Source organism: Moschus berezovskii, chromosome 10 (genome assembly GCF_049115385.1).
Source record: "Moschus berezovskii isolate FMDL1 chromosome 10, NW_MosBer_1.0, whole genome shotgun sequence".
Lineage (NCBI taxonomy): Eukaryota > Metazoa > Chordata > Mammalia > Artiodactyla > Moschidae > Moschus > Moschus berezovskii.
The window spans coordinates 71,173,732-71,200,989 of record NC_142469.1 but is presented as its reverse complement, the minus strand read 5'-3'; the positions used below and the strand labels follow the sequence as shown (position 1 = coordinate 71,200,989).

General features: G+C 39.3%; 1 protein-coding gene across 1 annotated transcript in view; it reads right to left on the bottom strand.

Moving 5' to 3' along the window:
- Nucleotides 1-13,600: 13,600 nt before the first annotated feature.
- TBX18 (T-box transcription factor 18) overlaps nt 13,601-27,258 on the bottom strand; it is a 30,509-nt gene continuing 16,851 nt past the window's right edge. The window contains exons 6-8 of the mRNA XM_055433518.2: nt 25,589-25,653; nt 18,761-18,855; nt 13,601-17,200 (exon numbers count right to left, since the gene is read on the bottom strand). Of these exons, the coding sequence (XP_055289493.1) occupies nt 16,476-17,200; nt 18,761-18,855; nt 25,589-25,653 (885 nt within the window). The 3' untranslated portion in view covers nt 13,601-16,475. The remainder of the gene's footprint in view (nt 17,201-18,760; nt 18,856-25,588; nt 25,654-27,258) is intronic.

The window sequence follows — 27,258 nt, the reverse complement described above, 5'->3', positions numbered from 1 at the left end:
CACACTCTTATGTGTGCAAGGCAGCTCTGTGTCTTATTCTGATACTTAGACAGTATTCCAATGTCTAGAATGAGACCTGAGTCATAAATAATGCTCAATAAATATTTGTTAAAGATTGAAATAATGAATACCCAAATGATTGTGAGATTTATTTTCTAGTAGGTATGATGATTATTTTTAGTCTTTCTCACTAGAATTAGCACAGTGCCATAAATGTACTAACATTATGCTTTAAACTTTTATTTTAGTAAAATATACATAACAAAATATACCATTTACCCATTTTAAAGAGTACAGTTCTATAGAATTAAATATATTGACATCATTGTACAACTAATACCACCATCCATCTCCAGCACAATTTTGTTTTCCCAAACTGAAATTCTGTATCATTAAACACTTATTCACTTTTCCTATCTCCCCCAGCCCCTGCCAACCACCACTCAACTTTGTGTCTCTTTGAATTTGACTACCCCAGATACCTCATATACGTGGAATCATGCAAGAATTGTCTTTTTGTGTCTGGCTTGCTTCACTTAGCATGCTTTCAAGGCTCATCAATGTTGTAGCATGGACCAGAATTTCATTCCTTCTAAGTCTGAAAAGTATTGCATTGTATACACAGGCCACACTTGATCTGCTTATTTGTTGACGGACACTGGGATCACTTCTACCTTCTGGATACCGTGAATAATGCTGCTGTGAAGTGGCTGTACAAATATTTGTTCAAGTCCCTGCTTTCAGTTCTTTTGGATATATGTCCAGAAGTGAGTAGCTGGGTTATATGGGAGTTCTATTCTTAATCTTTTAAGAAGCCACCATACCTTCTTCCACAGAGGCTGCACCATTGCCGCCTGCAATGCATAAGGGTTCCAATATCCATTCTATTGTTTTATGAAGTGATAGCTCACTGTGATTTTCATTTACATTTCCCTAATGCTTTGTGATGTTGAGCATCTTTTCATGTGGCTATTGGACATTTGTATATGTGCTTTCAAGTCCCTTGCCCATTCTCTGGGCTTCCCTGGTGGCTCAGACTATAAAGAATCTTCCAGCAATGCAGGAGGCCCAGGTTGCTCATTTTTTAAGCAGGTTGCCTTTCAAATTTGTTTTAATAGCTATTTCACAACATTGTATATGACAGATAGTTATCTGCATGGACTTGCTTACTTTGTGCATTATATATTAAGCTAATTAATAAATTATATTAATCCCTTATCAGACATATGATATTTCCAAATATCAAATATTTGCAAGTATTTTCTCCCATTCCATAGGTTGTCTTTTCACTCTGTTGATAGTGGTTTCTGATGCACACATGTTTCAGTTTTGATGAAGTCCAATTTATCTATCTTTTGCTGCCTTGCATTATGTTTTGTAACACAGGGATTATGGCAAAAACAAATCTGGAATCAGATGGACTTGAGGTCAAATCCTGATTTTGTTCCTTTCCAAGCTGGTTGGCCCTGGGTAGATCAGACCCTTATTTTGATTCAGCTTGCTTATTTATAAAATTGTACTAAATAATACTTGTTAGGATCTTGTAGATCAAACCATGTAAATGATTTTGCAGATCATAATCCATGTTAAAAGAATATCAGGGAATGACATCAACAACTGTAATGTTTAAATTTGAAGTTGGTGCAGTTTTCCTTGAGCCAATACAGCTACAAGGTCAAATTTTGCTCTAAAGAAATGAGTTGATGCCATTCTTCTCCTCTCACTCTTCACTATCTCCATATATTTGCCCCTTTGTTTAAAAGGCATAGAAAAATGATTTTCTCATATGAATACCTGGCTTCAGAAGTAACTTCCCATAGCATTTTGACATTTGGTAAATATATTTCTAGGCTTCCCTGGTGGGTCAGTAAAGAATCTGCCTGCCAATGCAGGAGATGGGAGTTTGATCCTGGGGTTGGGAAGATCCCCTGAAGAAGAAAATGGCAAGCCACTCCAGTATTCTTGACTGGAGAATCCCATGGAAAGAGGAACCTGGCAGGCTTCAGTCCATGGGGTCGAAAAAGAGTCGGATGTGACTAAGCAACTGAGCAACTACAACACCACATATTTCCAGGGGGATCATTAGAGGGAAAGCTGATCATTTCATTTTTTCTCTTCTCAATCCCTAACAATAAACCCCGTTAAGTTAATTTTTGAGGCCATTAGACTGAGATGGCTCTGAGGCCACCAGTGAAAGCAACCCCTAATTTCAGCCTGCAGATGGTTCAAGTTTCCAAAATCAAAATCCTAGGGACAGCCCATCACAAACAGCCAACTAGGCTGGACTGCAAGCTATAGTCAAGCAGTAATTCCCTCCCTTTACGTGGAGCTCTCCTAACCACTTACGGTTTAGTACTGCCATGTTAGAACCAATTTTTAACTCAAATAAACTCTGAAAACATTTAATATGCCTCAGTTTATCTTTTAACAACTCTTAATATAACTAAGATTTTCCCACTGGCTTGGAGCTAGCTGTGAATACCTCAGCTACCCACACAAGATAGGGACTGTTCCCAAGGAAGCAGGTAACAAAAAGAAGGGAATCTGTACTGATAATTCTGGGAATTCTGGGAATTATTCCTGCCAACCAATTGCTTTTCCTGGAAGGAGCTTCATGTTTTAATTGTACAGAATCAGCAAGGAGCACTTTCCTTCCCTTTTTTCTCTTCCCTTCTCTACCAGTTAGGATTTCCCCTCAACCATTATGACTGCCCCAATCACCTTCCTTCCGCACCGTCGGACACTATGTAGGCATCAGAAAACAGGCTTTACCCCAGTTTGTCAGCCGATGGCCCAGCGTTTGAGGGCAAGTCCTTAATTTTCGTGAACCCCAATTTCCTCACCTATAAAGTGAGGATGAAAGCATCTCACAAGAGTGTTGTAAGGACTAAATGGGATAATATATGGGATTTGGTGATGGACACGGAGGCCTGGCATGCTGTGATTCATGGGGTCGCAAAGAGTCGGACATGACTGAGCGACTGAACTGAACTGATGTAGTATGTTCTGTAAAATGCTGTTCAAACACTAGTCATTTTTTAAATAGCTCACATGAGGAATAGTCTGCATTAATTTTCTCCCACCTTCCCCTAGAAGGAATTGTCTTCTAATTCATTTAATGGAGCTAAGGCAAGAGAAAGAAGCATCAGTTCAGTTCAGTCGCTCAGTCGTGTCCGACTCTCTGCGACCCCATGAATCACAGCATGCCAGGCCTCCCTGTCTATCACCAACTCCCGGAGTTCACTCAAACTCATGTCCACAGAGTCGGTGATGCCATCCAGCCATCTCATTCTCTGTCGTCCCCTTCTCCTCCTGCCCCCAACCTTTCCAAGCATCAGAGTCTTCTCCAGTGAGTCAACTCGTCGCATGAGGTGGCCAAAGTATTGCAGTTTCAGCTTTAGCATCAGTCCTTCCAGTGAAAACCCAGGATTGATCTCCTTTAGAATGGACTGGTTGGATCTCCTTGCAGTCCAAGGGACTCTCAAGAGTCTTCTCCAGCACCACAGTTCAAAAGCATCAATTCTTCGGCGATCAGCTTTCTTCACAGTCCAACTCTCACATCCATACATGACCACGGGAAAAACCATGGCCTTGACTAGACGGACCTTTGTTGGCAAAGTAATGTACTCACTAATAAATAGTTACCTGGACTTTACCATGGTTTGACAAAGGAATACAGTGACAACCTTTCATCTTGTTATTCATCAGAGAGTACTGCAGGGAGAGGGGAGGAGCAGAGCAAGGAGAAGTGGCCTGAGGTATTTTAAGTCACCTCAGCCAGGAAGGAACCCACTAATACCAGAAAAAGTCCTTTTTGCTTCAGAATTAATAACAATTTTCCCCCAAAACAAGCCTTGTCAAAGGGAATTATAACGTGTAAAGACCCCTGAAAGAACTTTCTTGGCTTCTCCCTGATAGAAGAGAAATGACCTGAGGCCTGACTCATTGCTGGATGACTGTGTGACCATCCCAGCTGTGTGGAGGACAGAGGAGAACTGCACAGGTGCTCAGTAAAGCACTTGGACCCATTCATGTCATGGTTGGGTTGCCAGGCAGAGTCTTGTAGCTTAGTCAAGTTTTCAGTGACAGTAGAGTCACCACCTGCTGGTAATAACCCTCCAAAGCATCATGCACACAGGGGCTGAACCGTGTATTGAGGAAGTTTTATTTTTACTGTTGTCCATTCCACACTTGTCTTTCTGCTTCACAGAGCTGTCTGAAGCTTCAGTATCCATAGTGGTAGCCTCTAGTCAGGTGATTTTATTTTTTATTTAAATTTGAAATAATTAATATTCAATGAAATAAAAAATCCAGTTCCTAAATCACACTAGCCTTATTTTGCAGTGCTCATTAGCCATGTGTGGCAACTGTAATGGTTAGTGCAGATGGAGAATATTATCACTGTTGCACAAAGCTCTATTGGACTACTGGAGAATTCTGCCCCAGAATATTCATTCCCTACTCTCGCAAGCCTTCCTTGAACTTTATCAAATAGCATCTTATCTTCACAGCTTTACTTGACCCCCTCCTTGTCCCCTTATAACCTTAGTCACATCCTCATCCCTTCAGCTCTTGGAACTACCTCTATTGTAACATTTATTACATTGTGTTTTTGCACGTTACTCTCTTATGGGGCTCTGCTGCTGCTGCTGCTGCTGCTGCTAAGTCACTTCAGTAGTGTCCGACTCTGTGTGACCCCATAGATGGAAGCCCACCAGGCTCCCCCGTCCCTGGGATTCTCCAGGCAAGAACACTGGAGTGGCTTGCCATTGAGCACCCCCCAAAGAACATTTTCTTGTTCATCTCAACTCCAACAACAGCAACTGGCATGTGGCAAGTGTTCAACACTAAATACAGGGATGAATAAATGATTGAAGTGCATGTAAATAAGAAAACACATGTATTAGGAGCTCAGGGTGTCCTTTGCAGCCTTCTCTTCGGGGCTCTGACAGGTACATCACACACACATGCAGAAAACAGAGAAAACAGAAATGAAATACAGTCTTATCAATCTGGGCAGATATCTGGTAACCCCCACCAAAGTACAGCTATGGTTAAATTTACTTTGTGACAGCAGAGGATGCTCACTTCTTTATGGATGCTCACTTCTCTTGTTTTATACCCATTTCACCCCTAATCTCTTAGGTGGATCTTATCACTAGAATCTGAAGAAAAGCCAAGCCAAATATTCTCCTATATATCAGAGAAAAGGGAACAGGCAGGTAGCAAGAAGAGGCTCCTTTTATGCCCCAATACGCAGTGCCTCACTCATCTAAGCTGCTCATCCTGAAGACAGCACCAGATGCTAGGTCAATAGCCATTGTTATGAGTTTCCTCCTAGCAAAACAGATTTTCTCCAAGGAGTCTTGGGTCTCCACCAATGGAGAATATATATATATATTTTTTCCTGACAGAGCACTCCTAAACCATGAGAGTTAGAAAGCTCTCTAGGTCCTCTTCTGTAATTTTATTTTTTCATATTGCAAAATAAGCACTTTTTCTAGATGAAATGATATTGCAATATCAACTCACTCACACAAATGTGCAACAATAACCTAGAAGTGACTATGTTGGTAATGTCATGTGTTATCTGTCAGGAAGGAAGGAAAGAAAAAAGGGAGGAAGGAAGGAAGGGAAGGAAGGTGGAAGGGAAGAAGAAAGAAAGTCTTTCTTTTCCTTTCTTTCTATGAGAAGCTACTGATCTCTGTGACTTTGCTGATAACAGCAAATTGGCAGCTCACCAAACAAAACCTCCAAACCTACCAAGTTTTAGATTCCTTTGTAAGTCTACAAAATTAATTCAAGTGTTCATTAATTTATTCACATACTTATTCATGTACCCACTTCTTCATTAATCACTTTTTTAAAAAATTTTCACCACATGCTGTGCAAAAATAAATGAAATACAGCACCCTCCCTTCTGGATCTCCCATTGTGGCTGGGTTGGTTGACCTACATGAAAAGCATATATTGAGGTACTTTCTTTTAAGAGAAGTACACATAGAGTACTGTGGTGACATTCTGGGGTGGTGGGTATTTCTTCTGGGGAAAGGAAGACAGAAAGAATGGGAACTGGAAAGGTTTCACTGAGGAAAGAGAAAGTAATTCCTTGAAAAATGAGAATGTAGGCTTGAAGGACATTCAAGGCTGAGGGGAAAACATGAAAAAAGACAAAGAAGCTTGAAAGTGTTTAATGCCATTGATGGAGGCTATCACTGAATTTTTTGAATACCTTGTTTGAAGCTTGCAGACAGGTCAACATTGTTATTCTGAAGGTCACTTGCTACTCTACATATTACTCTCCTACTTGACCTCTCAGGATCTTCTAGCTCTAATTTTTATATTTCTGTCTCCCCACCATGCTTTCCCAAGGTAAAATTGAGTGCACAGCAGACATGTAAACATATACAATTTCTATTTCCTCTCTTCTCTACACACCAAGTTCATCAAATTCAGAAAAATTAAGTAAGCAGAAGCTTCAAGGCACCCACCATGATATTGATTCATTACTTAGCCCCAAGGCAAAGGACTACCAGAACTTTGTGACATTCCTTGATAGAAATGACTTTTGAAATTGTCTTTATCATTGCTGAGTGAGAGCTTCTATTTTGTTGGGAAAAAAAAAACAAAAACAGTTCAAGTAATTTTCCCTTGAAATTCAATTAGGCAAATTAATAAAAAGAAATCTGCAAATCTCTGCCAAGCCATTTCACCAAATACCTTTAAGAAAAATGTGTAGGAGTTTTCCAAAACCCGAAATTAGTAAGTTTTTCCCTTCCTGTTATTAATAGAGAAATATCTTATTACAGTTCTGTAAACAGAGCCAAATTGAAGAAACTGCATTTTAATGATGTTAGGGTTTCCAAAGAAAACCACAAAACAGACTCAGAATTAAGGCGATCATGCATCCCTGTTGTGCCCGGGCACAGGAGCAGGCATTCTGCAGTGACCGTCTGGGATGTGCAATATCATAATAAGGGCGAGGGCACCAACACACAGAGATGCCAAAGGCAACACTTGCTTCCTGCCACCCGTGATATGTTGCAGTATGGAGGCTTCTCCCTAGGAAACCAGCATTTCAGCTTTTACAGGGCATTGGAAGACTCCGAAAGTTTTTTTCACTGTATTACCCCAAAAGCTGATCACCGAAGAACTGATGCTTTTCAACTGTGGTGTTGGAGAAGACTCGAGAGTCCCTTGGACTGATAGGAGATCTAACCAGTCTATCCTAAAGGAAATCATTCTTGAATATTCATTGGAAGGACTGATGGTGAGCCTGAAACTCCAATAATTTGGCGACCTGATGTGAAGAACTGACTCATTTTAAAAGACCCTGATGCTGGGAGGGATTCGGGGCCAGAGGAGAAGGGGACGACAGAGAATGAGATGGCTGGATGGCATCACTGACTTGATGGACACGAGTTTGAGTAAACTCCGGGAGTTGGTAATGGACAGGGAGGCCTGGTGTGCTGTGATTCATGGGGTCGCAGAGTCGGACACAACTGAGCGACTGAACTGACTGACGCCAAATGTCTAAAATAATGCCAAAAATGGCAACCCACTCCAGTGTTCTTGCCTGGAGAATCCCAGGGACGGGGGAGCCTGGTGGGCTGCCGTGTATGGGGTCGCACAGAGTCGGACATGACTGAAGCGACTTAACAGCAGCAGCAGCAGATGCTCAGTAAATACTTACTGATTGAATAAATATTGAAAGTGCCAACCTTTTTCTAGGGTAATAAAAGTGTCATGATGTTTTGGGATCCTTTCACTTTCCTTTTAAGACACTGAAGGGTGTATAATTATTTTCATGTGCACTCTGTCACCGAGTCGTGTCCAATTCTTCGTGACCACATGGATTGTAGCCTGCCAGGCTCCTCTGTTCATGGAATTTTCCAGGCAAGAATATTGGAGTGGTTTGCCATTTCCTCTTCCAGGTGATCTTCCCAACCCAGGGATCAGTGTGTCTCTTGCAACTCCTGCACTGGCAGGCAGATCCTTTACCACTGAACAACCTGGGAAACCCATGAAACTATTTACCCAATGACAAAATTTCAGGTGAGTTGGGAGGAGGGATAGTTTATCAAGTACTAGCAGAAGCTACAGTTAGAACTGGACATGGAACAACAGACTGGTTCCAAATAGGAAAAGGAGTACGTCAAGGTTGTATATTGTCACCCTGCTTATTTAACTTATATGCAGAGTACATCATGAGGAATGCTGGGCTGGAAGAAGCACAAGCTGGAATCAAGATTGCTGGGAGAAATATCAATAACCTCAGATATGCAGAAGACACCACCCTTATGGCAGAAAGTGAAGAGGAACTCAAAAGCCTCTTGATGAAAGTGAAAGAGGAGAGTGAAAAGGTTGGCTTGAAGCTCAACATTCAGAAAACAAAGATCATGGCATCTAATCCCATCACTTCATGGGAAATAGATGGGGAAACAGTGGAAGCAGTGTCAGACTTTATTTTTTGGGGCTCCAAAATCACTGCAGATGCTGATTGCAGCCATGAAATTAAAAGACACTTACTCTTTGGAAGGAAATTTATGACCAACCTACTGCTGCTGCTGCTGCTGCTAAGTCACTTCAGTCGTGTCCGACTCTGGGCGACCCCAAAGACGGCAGCCCACCAGGCTCCCCCGTCCCTGGGATTCTCCAGGCAAGAACACTAGAGTGGGTTGCCATTTCCTTCTCCAATGCATGAAAGTGAAAAGTAAAAGTGAAGTCGCTCAGTCATGTCCAACTCTTCGAGACCCCATGGACTGCAGCCTTCCAGGCTCCCCTGTCCATATTAAAAAGCAGAGACATTACTTTGCCAACAAAGGTCCATCTAGTCAAGGCTATGGTTTTTCCAGTGGTCATGTATAGATGTGAGAGTTGGACTGTGAAGAAAGCTGATCGCCGAAGAATTGATGCTTTTGAACTGTGGTGTTGGAGAAGACTCTTGAGAGTCCCTTGGACTGCAAGGAGATCAAACCAGTCCATTCTAAAGGAGATCAATCCTGGATGTTCTTTGGAAGGACTGATGCTAAAGCTGAAACTCCAATACTTTGGCTACCTCATGAGACGAGTTGACTCACTGGAAAAGACTGATGCTGGGAGGAATTGGGGGTGGAAGGAGACGGGGACGACAGAGAATGAGATGGATGGATGGTATCACCAACTCGATGGACATGAGTTTGAGTGAACTCCGGGAGTTGGTGGTGGACAGGGAGGCCTGGCGTGCTGTGATTCATGGGGTCGCAAAGAGTCAGACAGGACTGAGCGACTGAACTGAGCAGATATATTGGAGAAGGAAATGGCAACCCACTCCAGTACTCTTGTCTGGAAAATGCCATGGATGAAGGAGTCTGGTAAGCTGCAGTCCATGGGGTCGCTAAGGGTCGGACACGACTGAGCGACTTCACTTTGACTTTTCACTTTCATGCATTGGAGAAGGAAATGGCAACCCACTCCAGTGTTCTTGCCTGGAGAATCCCAGGGATGGGTGAGTCTGTTGGGCTGCCATCTATGGGGTCACACAGAGTTGGACACGACTGAAGCTACTTAGCAGCAGATATATACACTCAAAAAGAACTTTAAAATGCACTTCTGTTACTACTACTTTTACTAAGAATGTGAAAAGGCAGATTTTTTAAAAATTCATCCATTGTCTTTGGCCTCATACCAAAGGTACAAGCAATGATGGAAAGAAATAAGTAAATCAAATCTCTTCAAAATAAAAAACTTTGTGAAGCAGAGGACATCAACTTAATAAGGTCAAAACACAGCCCACCAAATGGGAGAAAATATTTGCAAACAATATATCTGATGAGGTTTATATCTAGAATATATAAAGAAATCTTATACCTCAATAATTAAAAGACAACCCAATTAAAGATGGGTGAAGGATCTGAACAGACATTTCTCTAAAGTTCTAAAAATGACCAATAAAGCACAGGAAAACACATTCAATATCATCAGTCATCAGGGAATGAAAATCCAAACCACAGTGAAATATCACTCACACCACTAGGATGGCTATATACAAAAAAAGCTGATAATAACAACTGTTAGTGAGGCTATGGAAAAATCAGAACCTTCACACAGTGCTGTTAAGAATGTATAATGGTGCAACCACTTGGGAGACAGTCTGGAAGTTCCACAAAATATTACGACAGGATCCACAAAATATGATGACAGGATTCATTCTTAGGCATATACTCAACAGAAATGAAAACATATTCACACAAAAACATGTACACCAGTTTTTATCAGCATTATTCATAACAGCAAAGAATGAAAACAATCGAAATGTCCATCAATGAATGGATTAATAAAATGTAGTGTATACCTTCTGGAGAAGGAAATGGCAACCCACTCAAGTACTCTTGCCTGGAAAATCCCATGGACAGAGGAGCATGGTGGGCTACAGTCGATGGGGTCACAAAGAGTCGGACACGACTGAGCAACTTCACTCACTTAGTGCATACCTACAATGTAATAATATTCAGCAAGAAAAAGGAATTGTATACTGATACATGCCACAACTTGAATGAACCTTGAATGCATTATGTTACAAAGGACCACATATTCTATTGTTCCACTGACAATGAGAAGTGGGCAAATCTATAAACTGAAAGTAGATTAGTGGTTGCCTAGGAGTTTGGGGTAAAAAAAGAGTAGAGGGAAAAGTGAGTGACATTTGATGGGTATGGAGTTTTTTGCAGGGTGATGAGAGTGTTTTAAAATTGTGGTGAGGGTTGCACACTTACACCGAAAACTACTGAATTGTTCAGTTTATTTAGGCCACATCAGTGCAGCTTGCAGGGATCTTAGTTCCCCAACCAGGGATCAAACTCGTGCCCCCTGCAGTGGAAGCTCAAGAGTCCTAACCACTAGATTGCCAGAGAATTCCCAGAATTGTTCACTTCAAACAAGTGAATTGTATGGTTTGTGAACTATATCTCAATAAAGCTGTTATTGAGAGAAATATCTTTGCTTTATTATTAAGTTATTCTAGTGACTTGATTAATATAATTTTGAAATTATGAAAACATACATTACCATATGTAAAATAGATAACCAATGGAAATTTGCTGTATGATTCAGGAAACTCAAACCAGGGCTCAGTAATAACCTAGAGAGGTGGGATGGGAGGGGAGGAGGGAAGGATGTTCAAGTGCAAGGGTACATGGGTAAACCTATGATTGATTCATGTTGATGTTTGATAGAAACCAACATAATACTGTAAAGCAATTACCCTTCAATTAAAAATAAATTAAAAAAATAAAAAATAATAATGTAATTTTAAAAATATTTTAAAATATAATTTAAAAATTAATATAATTCTTCTAATAAATAAACAATAGGTATGTTGATCCAACCTCGTGTAAACTCAGTGAATTGCAGAGTAATCAGCTGTTTTGTATTTAATTCAGCATGAATAAAACATTTCAAAAAGACAAGTTCAGGTTTTTTGTTAATGAAAATTTAATATTTTAAATTTATCTTCATTTTCATTTAAATGAAAGTTTAATTTCATTAAATTTAAATGAACTTTGAATGTCTTGGAATTCAAATTGGAATAATCTCTAACTGTTTTACTGATGCAAATAGATGGGGAAACAATGGAAACAGTGACAGACTTTATTTTGGGGGGCTCCAAAATCACTGCAGATTGTGACTTCAGCCATAAAATTAAAAGACACTTGCTCCTTGGAAGAAAAGTTATGACCAACCTAGACAGCATATTAAAAAGCAGAGACATTATACTTTGCCAACAAAGGTCCATCTAGTCAAAGCTATGGTTTCTCCAGTAGTCATGTGTGGATGTGAGAGTTGGACTATAAAGAAAACTGAGCACAGAAGAATTGATGCTTTTGAACTGTGTGTTGGAGAAGACTCTTGAGAGTCCGTTGGACTGATAGGAGATCCAACCAGTCCATCCTAAAGGAAATCAGTCCTGAATATTCATTGGAAGGACTGATGGTGAGCCTGAAATTCCAATACTTTGGCCACCTGATGTGAAGAACTGACTCATTTGAAAAGACCCTGATGCTGGGAAAGATTAAGGGCGGGAGGAAAATGGGATGACAGAAGATGAGATGGTTGGATGGCATCACCGACTTGAAGGACATGAGTTTGAGTAAACTCCGGGGGTTGGTGATGGACAGGGAAGCCTGGCATGCTGCAGTCCATGGGGTCACAAAGGGTCGGACACGACTGAGCAACTGAACTGAACTGATAATTATTTAACTTATTTCCAAACTGAAACAATTTTATACCATGCAATTAAGAGCATGAAAAGGAAATTTTATTAACATCTTTTTCTGTTCACTATAAAATAGCACATGCATTATTAAGTTCAGCTTCCTTCAAATAGTAATATATAAAAGTATGTCTTACATATTATAACTAAATAAAGCACAATTCCATTTTTAAAAGTTGTAAGTAATCCAATAATTTTTTTTAAATCCTAGTAGTGTAATGCTCTTTATAAAGATATATACCTAAATATGTTTATAAAAAGATATCTTTTGGAAATATATATATCATTCATTTTTATAAAACTATTTTTCTGTTATTAAGCTGAATATTATTTATACACCAAGGTTGTATAAATTTGAAACTGAAAGGACTAGTAAAATTTCTCATCACAGACACTCCTTTAACACGTAAAAAACTGAGATTTAAAGTGGTTACATTTTGCCTAAAACCATAACTGGGAAACCCATGGTTTGAAATCAGGTTCCCTCATTCTCAAGGAAGTGATGATCTCCTTCAAAATTCCAAAAAAAAAGAAAATTCATGATTTGAAAATCTATCAGCATGTAGATAGATATTAAGGCTTATCAACCTCTGTTGGATGCTTCTATACTTGAAATACACACACACACACACATATATATACATATATACTTGTTCATTTCCCCTGACAATGTTTTTAAGCTTTGAGCTCCTAGAAGGATGTAATCATGTATGTCTACTTTACTCTTCACATAGTCAACTTCACCTGCAACTTCTCTTGAGCACCTATTTTAAGGAATGATGATCAATGAGATTAAAACACAATGTGGTAATGATTTAATAAATGATTTAATTTCCAGTGGAAGAAACTCTCCATGTAGATGAGTCAATAAACTCACCATAAGGACACCTGGCAGAGTTACACTTTGAAATAGAGGATTCTTTACAAACCTGTCTAATAAGGATAGCATCAGCATAGCATCCACCAACTCTACCATGACTCCTGAAAAAAACTTAAGAAATTATTTTTAATGGCTTTACACCAGACTTGGTTAGTGATCACTCTTCTTGCACCTTCTCCTTCACAGCCAAATCTTCTCAGAACTGCCCTACTCCAAAATTTACTCTTTTCTCTTAATCAAACCTCCAGTTATCTCCAAAACTTCTGTGTTATCTATTTCATACTAAGGTGTGAGTTGCTAAGGAAATGGCAACCCACTCCAGTACTCTTGCCTGGAAAATCCCACGGACAGAGAAGGTGGCAGGCTACACTTCATGGGGTCACAAAGAGTCGGACATGACTGAGTGACTTCACTTTATATCTAGGGAGTGAGGTCTCAAGAAAAATTCACATTTTAAAAGTGGGGTGCATTCTGTTCAAAATTCCACTAATGTAAAGTGTGTGATCCACTGCCATATCAGTAGTACTATGCCCCAACCTCCTCTGGGGGCCACCAAAGTCTCCTGACCTCCCTACATTCCAGAAACCAGGGGTCAGCAACTGGGTGCCCTGCTAGAGAAAAGCTGTTGACCTCTGGGATGGAGCTTATGTGGAAGCAAGTGTTAATTTTCAAAATGTGACTGGTTGTGATAGCAGCAACCTCACCTCATCACAATGTCCCTTGGAATGTTTTCTGGGCAAGGGGTCTAAAAGTGATCTGTCATCACTGGTCAGTGGTACAAGTAGCTTATTCTTACATCCTTGCCCTTCCCCATCGGACCCAAAACAAAACATCCCAGTCTGCCCTCCTCTTCTTCTCACATTTGAATTTTCACGTGTTCACCATTTGTCAGGGCTTCACCTTCAATGACATGGTCAAGGCACCAAGAAATTATATTTAACACATGAAAAATGAATACCAGGTCCATTTCCTCATGCCTTGTAATTGTAAGCTACAAAATTTGTGTTTGGAGTCTGTATGTGTGTGCCTATTCTTGGAACAATGTTTATAGACACTTTAAATGATTCCTCTTCAAAGCCATAAAAGGGTTTAGTAACACACTTTAATATATAATTTCTTAAGCATTTTTAATAAAATACAGATATATAATTATAATTATCAATGCATGTATGTCATTTAATATAACTATAAAAGGCTAGTCTTTGAAGTGACATGATGATTAATATTTACAGTAAAACCTAAAGGAAATAGCACTTGTACAATATTGCTGATCAAAAGGAAAAGATTAAAAATTCTCCTCATATTGTGGTATCATCTCGAATCACAAAGAGCAAAAAGGAAAATTCTTATCTTATTAATATAGATAGGAATATATCATTACTTTCCATGTTTTCTCAAGATGGAAAACTCTCTTGTTCTCCTGAAGTTATGCCAGACTCTGAGGCTGGGATATGTTCATAATAAGGACTTTTCCCAAATCTTTATCAAGCTATTAATACCATACACAAACATGTTACATAGATCTACCTATTAGAAATATGTCATGTACCTTCACACTAATTTTAAATTTTAAGATCAATACTCACTTGACGAACTGTTAGAGCATCCATGAGGAAATTTATCAGTATGTATAAACAGAGCCACATTGCGTAAAAATACTGTTCAAATAGTAATCCCCCTAAATATATATCATCCATGCTGCTTTAAAGTAAAGAAGCAAATCAGGAACTACATTCTTTACCCACAAACTAGGTATAGGATAATGCCATTCTGTTTAGCACTGAAAGGAAACCCCACTGCTGTCGCTTGACAAATATATGAAATGTAATGAGTCAATGTCCAGACACATAATTTTATTCTCAACAAATATATGGTAATGCTCTTCACCTTGCATTCTTAACTTTTCCTATTCATCTCTTTTGTACTATCAAAGTTACTACTTGTTTTGAAACCATGTACACATTATTTGGGGGATTTTTAAAAAATGCTGTTTTTTTTTTTCTTCCAGCTTCAAGGCTAAAAATGATGTTGAGGTTAAAAGTTTTACAGCTCCTTTATCATAATTGGTATCTTCCTCCTTAGTCTTCCAAGAAGGACTTTATAGTAATGGGTTTTGGCCTTTGCACTGCAACCCCCAAAAGACAGATTGCTGGAGATAACCCCCTGAAATTCCTTACAGTGCTATTTAACACCATGAAGGCCTAGAATCTATCTGTTTTGAGAAAGACACAGACAAAGGGACAAGGTTCAGGGACGGGGGAGGATTCAATTTGCAGGAATTTTCGAGACATAAATAAGTAGTGTAAGTGCCTTTTCTCTTTACTTCTAGATCATGGGTCAGGAATCTCAAAACGAGATGGAAAAAGAAACCTGAATGAAAAAATCCACACTATAAAAACCTAAGGGAAAGCAGAAAATATTATTCCTCTTGATTTAAAAAGTCAGATATCTTTCATTGGAATCAAAGTATTTGAGGTGGATTTATTTTCTTTTTGCCATTCCAGTCATATCATATATTCCTTTCCTGGTGAAAACTGGAATTTAAAATATTTATTGGTCTACTTGATACTAAATAAAATGTACTAAGAAAGTCCAAAACACTGGAAATTTCTTCTCTGCATATGAATAAATACCTCTCATATGTCCGACAGAAAGTGAAAAAATTACAAGCCTCTCTATCTTCTTTAGGGAAATAATTATTATGGATTATGAATTTTTACAGGACCAAAGTCACCTAATAGATGTGATAAATAAGAGCAAGCAGGAACACAGAAGCTAATCCTTCATGATTACAAATACCTCAGAACTACTGCTAAGACTTCAACTGGCTTTTGCATCTTAGGTTCTTACACTGTGCCCAAGAATAACAAATCGCAAGACTTTGTGTGCTGGTTACTGCTGGTTATCAACACTCAAGTAGGAAACTGTGTAGAGCATTTTCCTGATAAATTAAGTTATACGTCTTAGTCTGCTTAGTATCATTGCCAAGTTTTAAGTTTGCTGTTTGTTTTATTTTTTAAGTATAAGAGCTTTGGTTGAACATACTACATGATGCCAATACTCTGTGCAACTGGGGAGAAAAATAGAGGGAGGATGTGGTTTTGTAGGCTGCAAACTCCACATGCCACATACAGTATACATACATACCATAGTTAATCACAATCTCACCATGAGGAAGTCAAAAACCTCAGTGAGCCTTCATTTTCTATTATATATACATTTTACAAGCTACTTGATAAGTTTCTTTTCATACTGCTTGCCAAAGAGAAAGAAAAAATAATAAAAGGTAACAAAGAAAGAAAATACATTAGCTGGATTCGAATGTAGTTTAACTTAAAGGCTTCATCAGACCATATGTGCAGATACTTGAGATGATGAGAGAGTTAAGCTTCCTAGGGTCCTAGAGTCAAAGAAACTCTGTTGACCCCCACTGCTAAGCAGGTGTACGCCTTCCACGGGGGGCAACATCTGCCGATCCGTCATGGTCCCACTCGGTGAGGACCCCAAGAAACTTCCTTGGGAAGAAACAATTTTCTCAGGACTGGCAGCCAGTTTAGGGGATGTGGAGAAGTTATACCCATACAAGGCACAGGGGCTGTGTAATCTGAACGTGTTGTAGGAACCCTGGTGGGTCTGGTTAGCAGCAAAGGCATTGCTGGGGGGTGAAGGCATGATGTACTGGAGCTGGGGAGACATCCCTGAAATCTGCATGGACAAGCTGGTCTGTGGGCAGCTGAAGGTGTCCCCATCCGTGCCGCCCATGGACATGTTCACCGAGGCGCTGCTGCTGACGCCCACGTAGGAGGGAGTCCTGGGAGGGGCGAACGTCTCCCCAGTCTGGTTGGTGAGCCTGTTGTAGGTCTCAGCCAAGGATGTGCTGTATCGGTTGAGGGTGAGGCCAGAGCGGGCACAGGCGGAATAGTCAGCTGGGGACAGACCACACAGCTGGCTGGTGTTGGGTCCCAGATGGAAGGCAGGAGATGAGCAAGGGGAGCTGGACAAAAGATGAGGGTGGGTGGCCGCAACACCATTCCCAGAACCTTGGAGTAAGGTAGAGGAACTTGTATTTCCTACAAAAGAGGTTGAAATGTAAAGAGCCTCTTTACCTTTCAATTTTGTAAACATGAGCAAGACGCAACTTGTTACACAGGGCAGGTACAAAGACAAAAAGGAGATGGTCTCCGCTCTCAGGAATTGTAATGTAATTGAATTTAGACTGAATGACTTTAAACACAGATATTCTCAAAATTTTCAAGAAAAATTATCTCCCCAAGGGATGATCTTTTTTGTTTATTTGTTTGCTTTTTGTTGTTTTTGTTTGTTTGTTTGCAAAAGGTATTAGAACTCTACCACATCAAATTTTCACATTTTCTTCCTCAATTAGTTTTCTGAGTTTTCTCATTATTTTGTAATAAACATTACAAATACTGACTTTCCCAGCAACTTAAGAAAACATAAATTTCATCTTACTCTGTAATTTTTTTCCAGAAGTATAACCATCACCTCACTTCTACCCACTTTTTACTCTTTTTTTTCAGCAGAGTTTGCTCAGGATCAATATATTTTCTTGCAAGAAAAAAGAAGGAATTCAAAGGAAAGATCCAAACTGGCCAGACCCATCCTATCTCAAACGAACTGGCAACCTCCCACTGAATGCTTCTGTGGGTCAATGACTACCACGCATGCAGGGCTATTACAATAAGGCAACAGTCTCGAACTTCAAAAATCTCACTTCTAAACAGAAAGTGGTTTGGTGAATCACATGCAGATAAACAGTCCTGTGAAATAGAGAGGGTATTTAACCCTGCCTCCAATCAATAACAGTGGTGGCAGCTGATCGCCCCTCACCCCCCAGATTTGCTGGCAGATATATGTCTGCAACTTGATGGAACTTAGGGAGAGAAGAGAATTCCAATGGGCTGGACAGGTTGTAAAACCTTCATTGCTCTAGGGACAGTGTTTTATATAGCTTCTCAAAATAATCTAAAAGCCCGATCCACCCAAGGATAATTATCTAAAAACCGAGCATGCTAAATTCTCATGGGGATGCCAGGCATTAAGTGCAGGACTGAGTGCAGGATTGGGCTGTGAGTCCTAGGTACCCAGTAGAGAAGGAAGCATCATCCTGTTCCATGAAGCCTCTTTGAGGAAACACTAGCCCTGGGCTTGTTGGAAATGCTCAACGGTGATCTCAGGGAAGGCTGCCTCAGTGTACCTGAACTTCTCATCATAAATCAGCAGGAGAAACGTGCCTAGAGGCGATTCAGTTGAAGGAAGTGAAGAAAGAAGGGGGCAAAAAAAGATGACCAGTATCTGCAATTTCTTGTGAAGTACACCTGGTACCAGGGCCAACTAGTCTACCTCTAATTTGAAGAAAAATAAATTAAAGGTGAAATAAAGGTCATGAAATAGATAAACAGCCTAAAACATCCAAAACTTAACTTATGACCACACTAGCCATTTTCCTGGCCCATACCTGTACCAGACACAAAAGGGAGGGATCTTGTAATAGAAGGATGTTGGTAATGAGGTAGCCATAAGACAATAGTAATGACTTGGGCATTTTTCAGTGCCTGAGCATCTAGGTAGGAACTGACCACAGGTATGACCCAAGAGACTTCATGATTTACCTTGCTTGGGAATGCCAGGGATATCTTCAAAGGTGAGGGTTCGTAGTGAAGGTCTCCAGAAGGCATATGACTCCACAAGGGCTTCCAAACCCATTCTAAATGGAAGGGTCAGGACAGGGAATGAACACAAGAGGCCAAGTTAGGAGCAGTTGAAGTTTTCACCAGTAATAAGCTGCTCAGGAAACACCACTGGTATTGACAGTGCCTCCCTCATTGGCAGGTTAAAAGCTTGGCACAAACACACACCAAAAAAAAAAAAAAAATGGTTTGGAGATGAGTTACTATTCTGTCACCAAGAGCACAAGAGGATAGAAATCACCCAGCAGGTCCTGTTAATATTCTCTGAAAAATAAGCTGATCTCAGGGGATACAAAAGCTGCCCCCTGCGCTAGGAAGATGACGTGAAGACCATCCATCCTGGCTGCCCTGAGTCCAAGGCTCTGTGTGATCTGGAACCACCCTCTCTCCCTGATACATTACTACCCCTCTGAAGAGTAAGACTCTGCCACAAAAGTGTGCTCCTGCAAAGAGGCATTTCTACCCATCATTCAGTGCCTTGACCGCCAGCCGAGAAGAGCAGTCATCCAAGGAAAATTGACTTCTCTCTCCGAGGCATGATCACCACACCCAGGACAGCCAGGGCGGACTCAGGGCAGTAGCCCTGACTTCTCAACTCAGCCTCCAGGAGGACCACAGCAAGGTGATCTCACAGGGCACTAAGGTACATAGACTTAGTATTAGCATCAGACATTATGGTAAAGCCTCTGCTGCTGCTACTGCTGCTAAGTCACTTCAGTCATGTCCGACTCTGTGTGACCCCATAGACGGGAGCCCACCAGGCTCCCCCGTCCCTGGGACTCTCCAGGCAAGAACACTGGAGTGGGTTGCCATTTCCTTCTCCTTATACATACACTTAATGAATGGATATAAAGAGATAGGATAACTTCATAACGAACTATTCATATGATATCTATAAATTTTAAAACATGGTTGACTACTCTAAATACACACAAAAATGTATTCATCTCCTACCGTAAGTGATTCAGAGTCTTCCCTACTGTATATCAGATAATTAAGTCCTCCAGGTTCTAGAAATGAGTCCCTTCACTCAACTAGCACCTTCTCAAGGCCTTTCCACTTTTCCCCCAACCATTTCAGTCCTAATCAATCTGTTAATTCAGGTAACATTATGCTTTCCATGAAACGCACAGGTTCACTGAAGAAAATGACTGATTCCTGAGTGTCACACTATACAAGGCCACCTCTTGAGATTGTCAGATACAGTTTTAGTGAATACAGATAATCTGTGTTTAATGCAAATTTAAAGACAGGGAGTATGATTAACAGCTTAGATTCCATGTGATAGCTGCTGTAGATTCCCTGCATATCCAAGTCATAACCTATGAACTAGGACTAGACCCCCTTCGGAGTCACACCTCCTATACAACATGGTGAAAACTCCTGGGAGACCCAGAGTAAGTGACCTGGGCATACAGATAAAACCATCTTCCCTTACTTGCCCTGGGCTGCACTGGACATGAAGGACAGAGTCTGGCTTTGGATGGAATCATTGTGCCCCAGAGGACTAGTTAGTGCTCAGGACACTGGATTGGGGTCAGGAGAACTGGACTGTGACTACAACCCTCTAACACTGAGTAAATGTTTGGAGCTGCCTGGACTGCCATTTCCCACAAAGTGAGGACTGGAATACAAAGTTCTGAGTCCTCTCCTAGCCCTAAAGTTTACCGCTAAGCAATTTACAAACCAGACATTGTATCTGTGGCTGACTACAAACCAGGTCTAAGAACACTCTACTCAACAACATTTTATGTAAAGTATTGACTGGGGAGAAGTTTGGCAGCCGGATCAATCTCAAAGCTCCACGTAATCTGCAGGATGCATTTAATACTAGACTCATGAATGCTGTGCATGCATGCATGCTAAGTCGCTTCAGTTGTATCCAACTCTTTTTGACCCATGGACTGTAGCCCACTAGGTTCCTCTGTCCATAGGATTCCCCAGGCAAGAATAGTGCAGTGGGTTGCCATGCCGTCCTCCAGGGGATCTTCCTGACCCAGGGATTGAACCCACATCTCTTACATCTCTTGCATTGTCAGGCAGGTTCTTTACCATGAATTACCATGAATGCTGGCTGCTGTTTATTCCATTACTTTATTTTAGGTTGTACTAATACTCAAGTTTTATGACTTTCTAGAAACAAGCTTTTTTAAGTTAAAGAATTTAGGACACAGTTTTGTCCTAAACTGCTTTGTTAAACACAGATGAATTTTTGTAATTACAGTTTTAAATATTCAGGATACGTAAGTAGTCCTGGAGAGGCCTCAAAGGAAATTTACTAAGAGGCAATTAATGAATATCTACAGGACTTAGAAATTTATTAACTGTGGAGATGAGCATCAGTGCATTATTTGCTTTAGCGGTGTAAACTTGACTATGTTTCAAATACAAACCCATACTCCAAATTCTTAGGGAGAAGTTACTAATCCTCACAAATGGGTAACCCTAAGCCTTAAAGAGATGCTCGGAAAGTTACAGATCTACAAGTGGTCTGTTTTGGACCTATTGATATTTGTCTTGAGGCTGCTGTTTCACACTGCAAGTTCCAGAAAGGATTTCAGATATTTTGCAGGAAACAGTTATAAAACATTTATTAGCTGAATCTGGACTTTAAAAAAAAAAAAAAGTCTTCATTTTCCCCAGTAATGGAGACTTTTCCCGTCTAGTTAAAGAAAAGATAAAAGGCACCTCCTGCAGGAGTGTAGCCAAGGCGATAATTTATACAAGATGCCTTTGAACAATTTCCACATTTTATCACCCCCCTAATTTATGCTATCAAATGGCCGAGTTTATTTAGTAAAATGGTTATGTTTTTTCCTAAAGTATTTAAAGAGAAGAAATTTTTGTACCTTCCTGAGTAAAAGATTTTATAGGGTCAACCCTAAGGCCTAACTGAAGAATGAAACTATTCTCAGCACATAAATTCTCCTTCACGTAACAAATGTCCTGCAGGAGAGCTTTTAAGGGCTGAAGCTACTGATTTCTATAAAATACGCTGTAGGACCATAAATAGCCAGGAAGGTATAATTTTTAATTAAAGCAAATTGTTTTATAAAGTTTAAAAAATCACAAGTCCAAGTTTATTTCTTGTCCTGCATAATTTGTTTATTTCATGTATAGGGAAAAAAAAGAAACAGAATGTATACTAAAAAGTAATAACAGTACAAAAAAATCAGGGGTATTAAAGAAATATTTTGTACTTTTTCTCATGGGCTTTTTTCTCTGTTAATATATGAAAATATATCACCCCTTCCCCAAGTCCTCAGCACCAATGTACCCTTCTTATCTTATAGATAACTTGGGCTCTTTTTTTTTAAGGAAAATAACACGTAAGTTAGAAATCTTTAAAGCTTACCACATTCTCTCTTTTCCATAAAAGTGTCTTTCATATTTATCAGTGGAAAATGTTAAAGTATTTAATATTGATTCACAGATATTTAATATTGAATCATAGATATTTAGCATTCAAAAATAAGGACTGAAGAGTTTGTCTGTCATAAGAAGGAGAATTCATTTTAATCAGAAAAAAGGTGAAACTATTCATTTCACCAACAGGGAAAGCTCATGTATAAGCTTATGTATAAGCTCAGTAGGATTTTTCCTATACTAAGGTATTATTTAAACAGTTGGAGTAAAATAAAAATTTGAAAGTTTAACAACCTTTTAAAAAGTGTTAAGATATAATTCATTATTTTTTTCATATCTATTAAAAACTTTAAAAGGTGTAGAATCAGGAAATAAACAGTAGCCAGCACCATGACTGCAATGGCTTACACTCCTTCAACAGTGAAAGGAAAGAAAAATTTCTATTGAACCTAGCATTTTGACCTCATGATACCAAACAAGAAACTTAGTGGTTTATTTTGACCAATGCCTCTGATTTTTTTTTAACTGATCAAAAAAAAAAAAAAAAAACACCTTTTAATTGTGCCAACTTACCTAAAATTCTTTTTGAAGCCTTGCAATATTGGGTTGGCCAAAAAGTTCGTTTGGGTTTCTCCATTACATCTTATGGAAAATTATTCTGAATGAACTTTTTGGCCAACCAAATATGTGTCTATAATCTCACACCCATTTACAGGCTTATCCACTATAAATACTACCCAAAATACATCTTTTAAAATGTTTATCAGTTCAAAAAAGAACTGACAGTAATGTACAAAATGATAAATATAATTAACACTTCTCTATGTTACATAAGAAAGTTAATTCTAAGTGTTCTTATCACGAGGAAAAAAACTTTTTCTATTTCTTTAATTTATGCCTATATGAGATGATGCATGTTCACTAAACTTATTGTGATAATCGTTTCATGATGTACGTGAGTTAAATCATTATGTGGTACACCTTAAACTTTAGCAGTACTGTATGTCAATGACATCTCAATAAAAGTAGAAGGAAAAAATAGTGTTCAAGCCATGTGACCCCACAATGTCAACAGCAGTGAGGTCTTTGCTAGAGACATCCTACAGGAGAAGCTGGAATTAGTCCTGGCAGTACAGTCTCATGGCTCCCCTGGTGGCTCAGTCAGTAAAGAATCTGCCTGCAACACAGGAGACCTGGGTTCGATCCCCTGGGTCGAAGAAGGGCTGGGAAGGTCCCCTGGAGGAGGGCATGGCAACCTACTCCAGTATTCCTGCCTGGAGAATCTAAATGGACAGAGGATCCTGGCAGGCTACAGTTCATGGAGTAGCAAAGAGTTGGACATGATTGAATGACTAAGCAGAGCACAGTATAATCTCAAGTATCAGTACTGCCTTCCTGGAGTTTCAATGAGTTTCAATAAATTCATTCTCTGCTTAAAAAAACAAAAAGAACTGAAAGCAATGCAAAGTTCTTAAATAGATAAATATTCTGCTATCAGAAAAGTCACAAGAAGATTTCATCAAAGTATTTGTCAAGGTCGAAAAGAGTCATCCCAGGGGCTCCTTCAATCACCTCACCAATAAGCACCTCAGTTACTGATTTATTCAGCTTTCAGAAACTCCTCTGAAAAGCAATGTTAACCAGGAGCTAACGCAATGATGTAACAAAAGCCAAGCAGTCTTTCTCCACGTGGAAAGAGACATCTAAAACAATAGAATAATCTCAGTACAGCAGACGTATGGTAGGAACACCCGGAAATCTTCCTACAGAGCAAAGGATTTCAGAGGGACGCTGCATTATTAGTCAGTCTTATTGATCTGCCTGCATAAAATTAGCGGCTATTCTACTCTCAAACATTTTAGTCCTCATATTCAGTCAGTTCAGTCACTCGGTCGTGTCCGACTCTTTGTGACCCCATGGAACTGCAGCACGCCAAGGCTTCCCTGTCCATCACCAACTCCCGGAGCCTACTCAAACTCATGTCCATCAGGTCGGTGATGCCCAGTCCTCACAGTACCTGGTGTTTAAAAGAACCACTGCATTACCAAAGGGGGAGGGATAAATTAGTGATTCAGTTCAGTTCAGTTGCTCAGTCGTATCCGACTCTTTGCGACCCCATGAATCACAGCACGCCAGGCCTCCCTGTCCATCACCAACTCCAGTGATTAGCAGATACAAAGTATTATATATAAAATAGATAAACCACAGTGTCCTACTGTATACCACAGGGAACTATATTCAATATCTTATAATAAACCACAATGGAAAATAATCTGAAAAAGAAAAAAAATAAATAACCATTGCACATGAAGATGAAATCAAGTCTTTCTGCAGGCACATAAGTTTATTCCGAGAAAAGATCTCTGAATATGCTTACCTTGCTCAGCCAATCATCTGAAAGAACTAAAAGTCTGGACTACCATGTGATTGTTTTCTCTCTACAATTTTAAGTGAAATTGTTCCTAAAATAAGATAATCAAGGGTTTTGACCTCATATAGCCACAGCCTATCAATACCAAGTTTTTAAGAAGTATTAGAATAATGCCTGGAATAAAGTGATAAAAGTGTCTCAAATACTTTTTAAAAACAAAATGCTTTTCAAAACATTTAAGTCAAAGTCTTACCCAGAGAGGGCATCTGGAGAACGTTAGTCTATTATTACTATCAACAGTTATAAAATATTTTAGAAAATGTCACACCAACTCTACTGGAATAGAATCATATCAATAAATTAAAAAACTCTTGGCACACAGACTAAGGAGATCTGCTTTTTGATAAAGAGTAATAGAGTGGAATTCATTACTGTAGCTCTCCCACTTAGTACAAACACCATAAAACACAACACAGAAAAAATAAACAAGTGTGTGGCTGTCAGTAGAGCCAAGACAAATTTGGAAACTAAAGAACATCAGCTGTCTTGGCGGTGGTGAGTAGTTTCAAATTCTAGTTGAAAATCTGAGTGAACAAGAAAGAGTCTCTGTCATATTTCGAAGAGAGATCAATACATAGTTGTGATTTGCTAAGCAAATTCTAAACCAAGAGCAGATGCAGACAGTATTTTGACTTGGGATATTAAAGACCCTGGGTCTGGAGGCACAGGTTTCTACAAAGCCCCTTCAGAGGCAGCATGCACTGTATACCCTGAGAACTTCCTTTTTCACCCCAGCATTTCACATCAACATTCAGCTTAGAAATGAGTAAGCCACAATGATGCGCCCAAAATAAGTTATATTCATGCCACAATGATATTAACAAATTTAAACTTCATCAGAAATGATTTTAAAACCACATAAGTAAATTTAACTGTTTACTTTAAATAGTGGAAAATTCACCATAAAAATCAAATGTATTTATCACAGCAGAATGTTTTTAACTAAGACTCACCTATTACGCCCAGAGTCTCGGAAGCCTTTGGCAAAGGGATTCCTATCTATCTTCAGGCGAGTAATCTGCAGAGTAGAAAAAAAAATCACATCAAATCTTAAGATAAAAGCCAAGGAAGGTTATCAAAAATGGTAGTGATGGAAGAACTATAAGAAACTCCAGAATCAACTGTCAGAGGATTCTACTGTGTTCTTCTCCCCTGTTTCTCGGGTATTTTATTATCTTAGTAGCAAAGCTACAAGAATATTTCAGAAGTCATCTAGACATTCATTTGCTATGAAAAGAACATTCTCCTACTTCTATCCAAGCACTGTAATAAAGTTTGCTTTGCTATTAAAATCCCTAGAGAAGGGGATTCTGAATCATCTGCTGATAACTGCCCTTCGTTTGACAATCTCTTTAAAATTCTTCCCTTTATTAACTCTGTGAAATGTGTCTGCTTCTCTTGCAGTAGTGGTGATGGAGAACAGCTAATATCCAACCTCTATTTAACAGCCACTTATACACTTAAATGTTGTTAATGTTCTTCAGAAATAGACAATATATACTCCTTGAACGTTCCTGCCTTCCGTTTTTCTTCGTCTCTCCTCAAATCATCTTTACAGCTCTCACCTCTTTCATCTGTGGAGTCCTGACCTGGTCAGAGCTACAGTGAATGTCTAACCAAAGGTAACCATGACTTGAAGGTTTTAATAGGATTCAATCTTATACACATAGGAGAAATAAATAATAGCTTCATTTTAACTACAGCTGTAATTTGTTGACTTATAACTAGATTTTTATTCAGGAAGATCCCAAGGTTTGAGGGAAATTTTTTTTATAATTTTTAATGGAGATCTAATCATCTCCATTAAAAACAATTTTTTTTTTAGTTATACCATCTTGAAATTGACACTAATAAACAACTTCCCATCTGTTTCTGACCATATTTCCATCTTGCCCAGAGAAGTTTATAGTCTATTTTCTAAGAAGCACATCATGTTTGTTTGTTTTTTTTTTCTGTCTTCCTTGGTTTAGTAGAATCTACTAAGTTCTAATTGTGCCATTTTGGTCAAGGACAAATGAACACTGCTGAATGACACTAAGGCAAAGAAAGGCATCTTTGGAGAGTCACCTGAAATCCCCCTATATCGTGTTGTGTGCACTTTCAGCCATCTGCCAATCAGCTTTGCAACTCCTAAGGCAGGTGTATTCCATATGCTACTGTCTTAGTCTGTGGATGCTGCTGCTGCTGCTAAGTCACTTCAGTCGTGTCCGACTCTGTGCAACCCCATGGACAGCAGCCCACCAGGCTCCTCCATCCACAGGATTCTCTAGGCAAGAATACCGGAGTGGGTTGCCATTTCCTTCTCCAAGTTTGTGGATGAAACTACATTATAAACAAGATAATGTAAGGGTCTGCTAAGTAATTCCCTATGTCTACCACTCTGCCATTGAAAGAATTCTTTATAATTCATTATAGCTCAATTATCTGTTAATTTAAATAATGCTTAAAGAACACTTAATAACTTAAACATTCATTTAAAACAGTATTTTAACACAGTGAGAAAGGGGAGGGTGGAATAAATTGGGAGAGTAATATTGACATATATAAACTACCATGTGTAAAATAGATAGCTAATGGGAAGCTGCTATATAGCACAGGAAGTTCACCTTGGGGTTCTGTGATG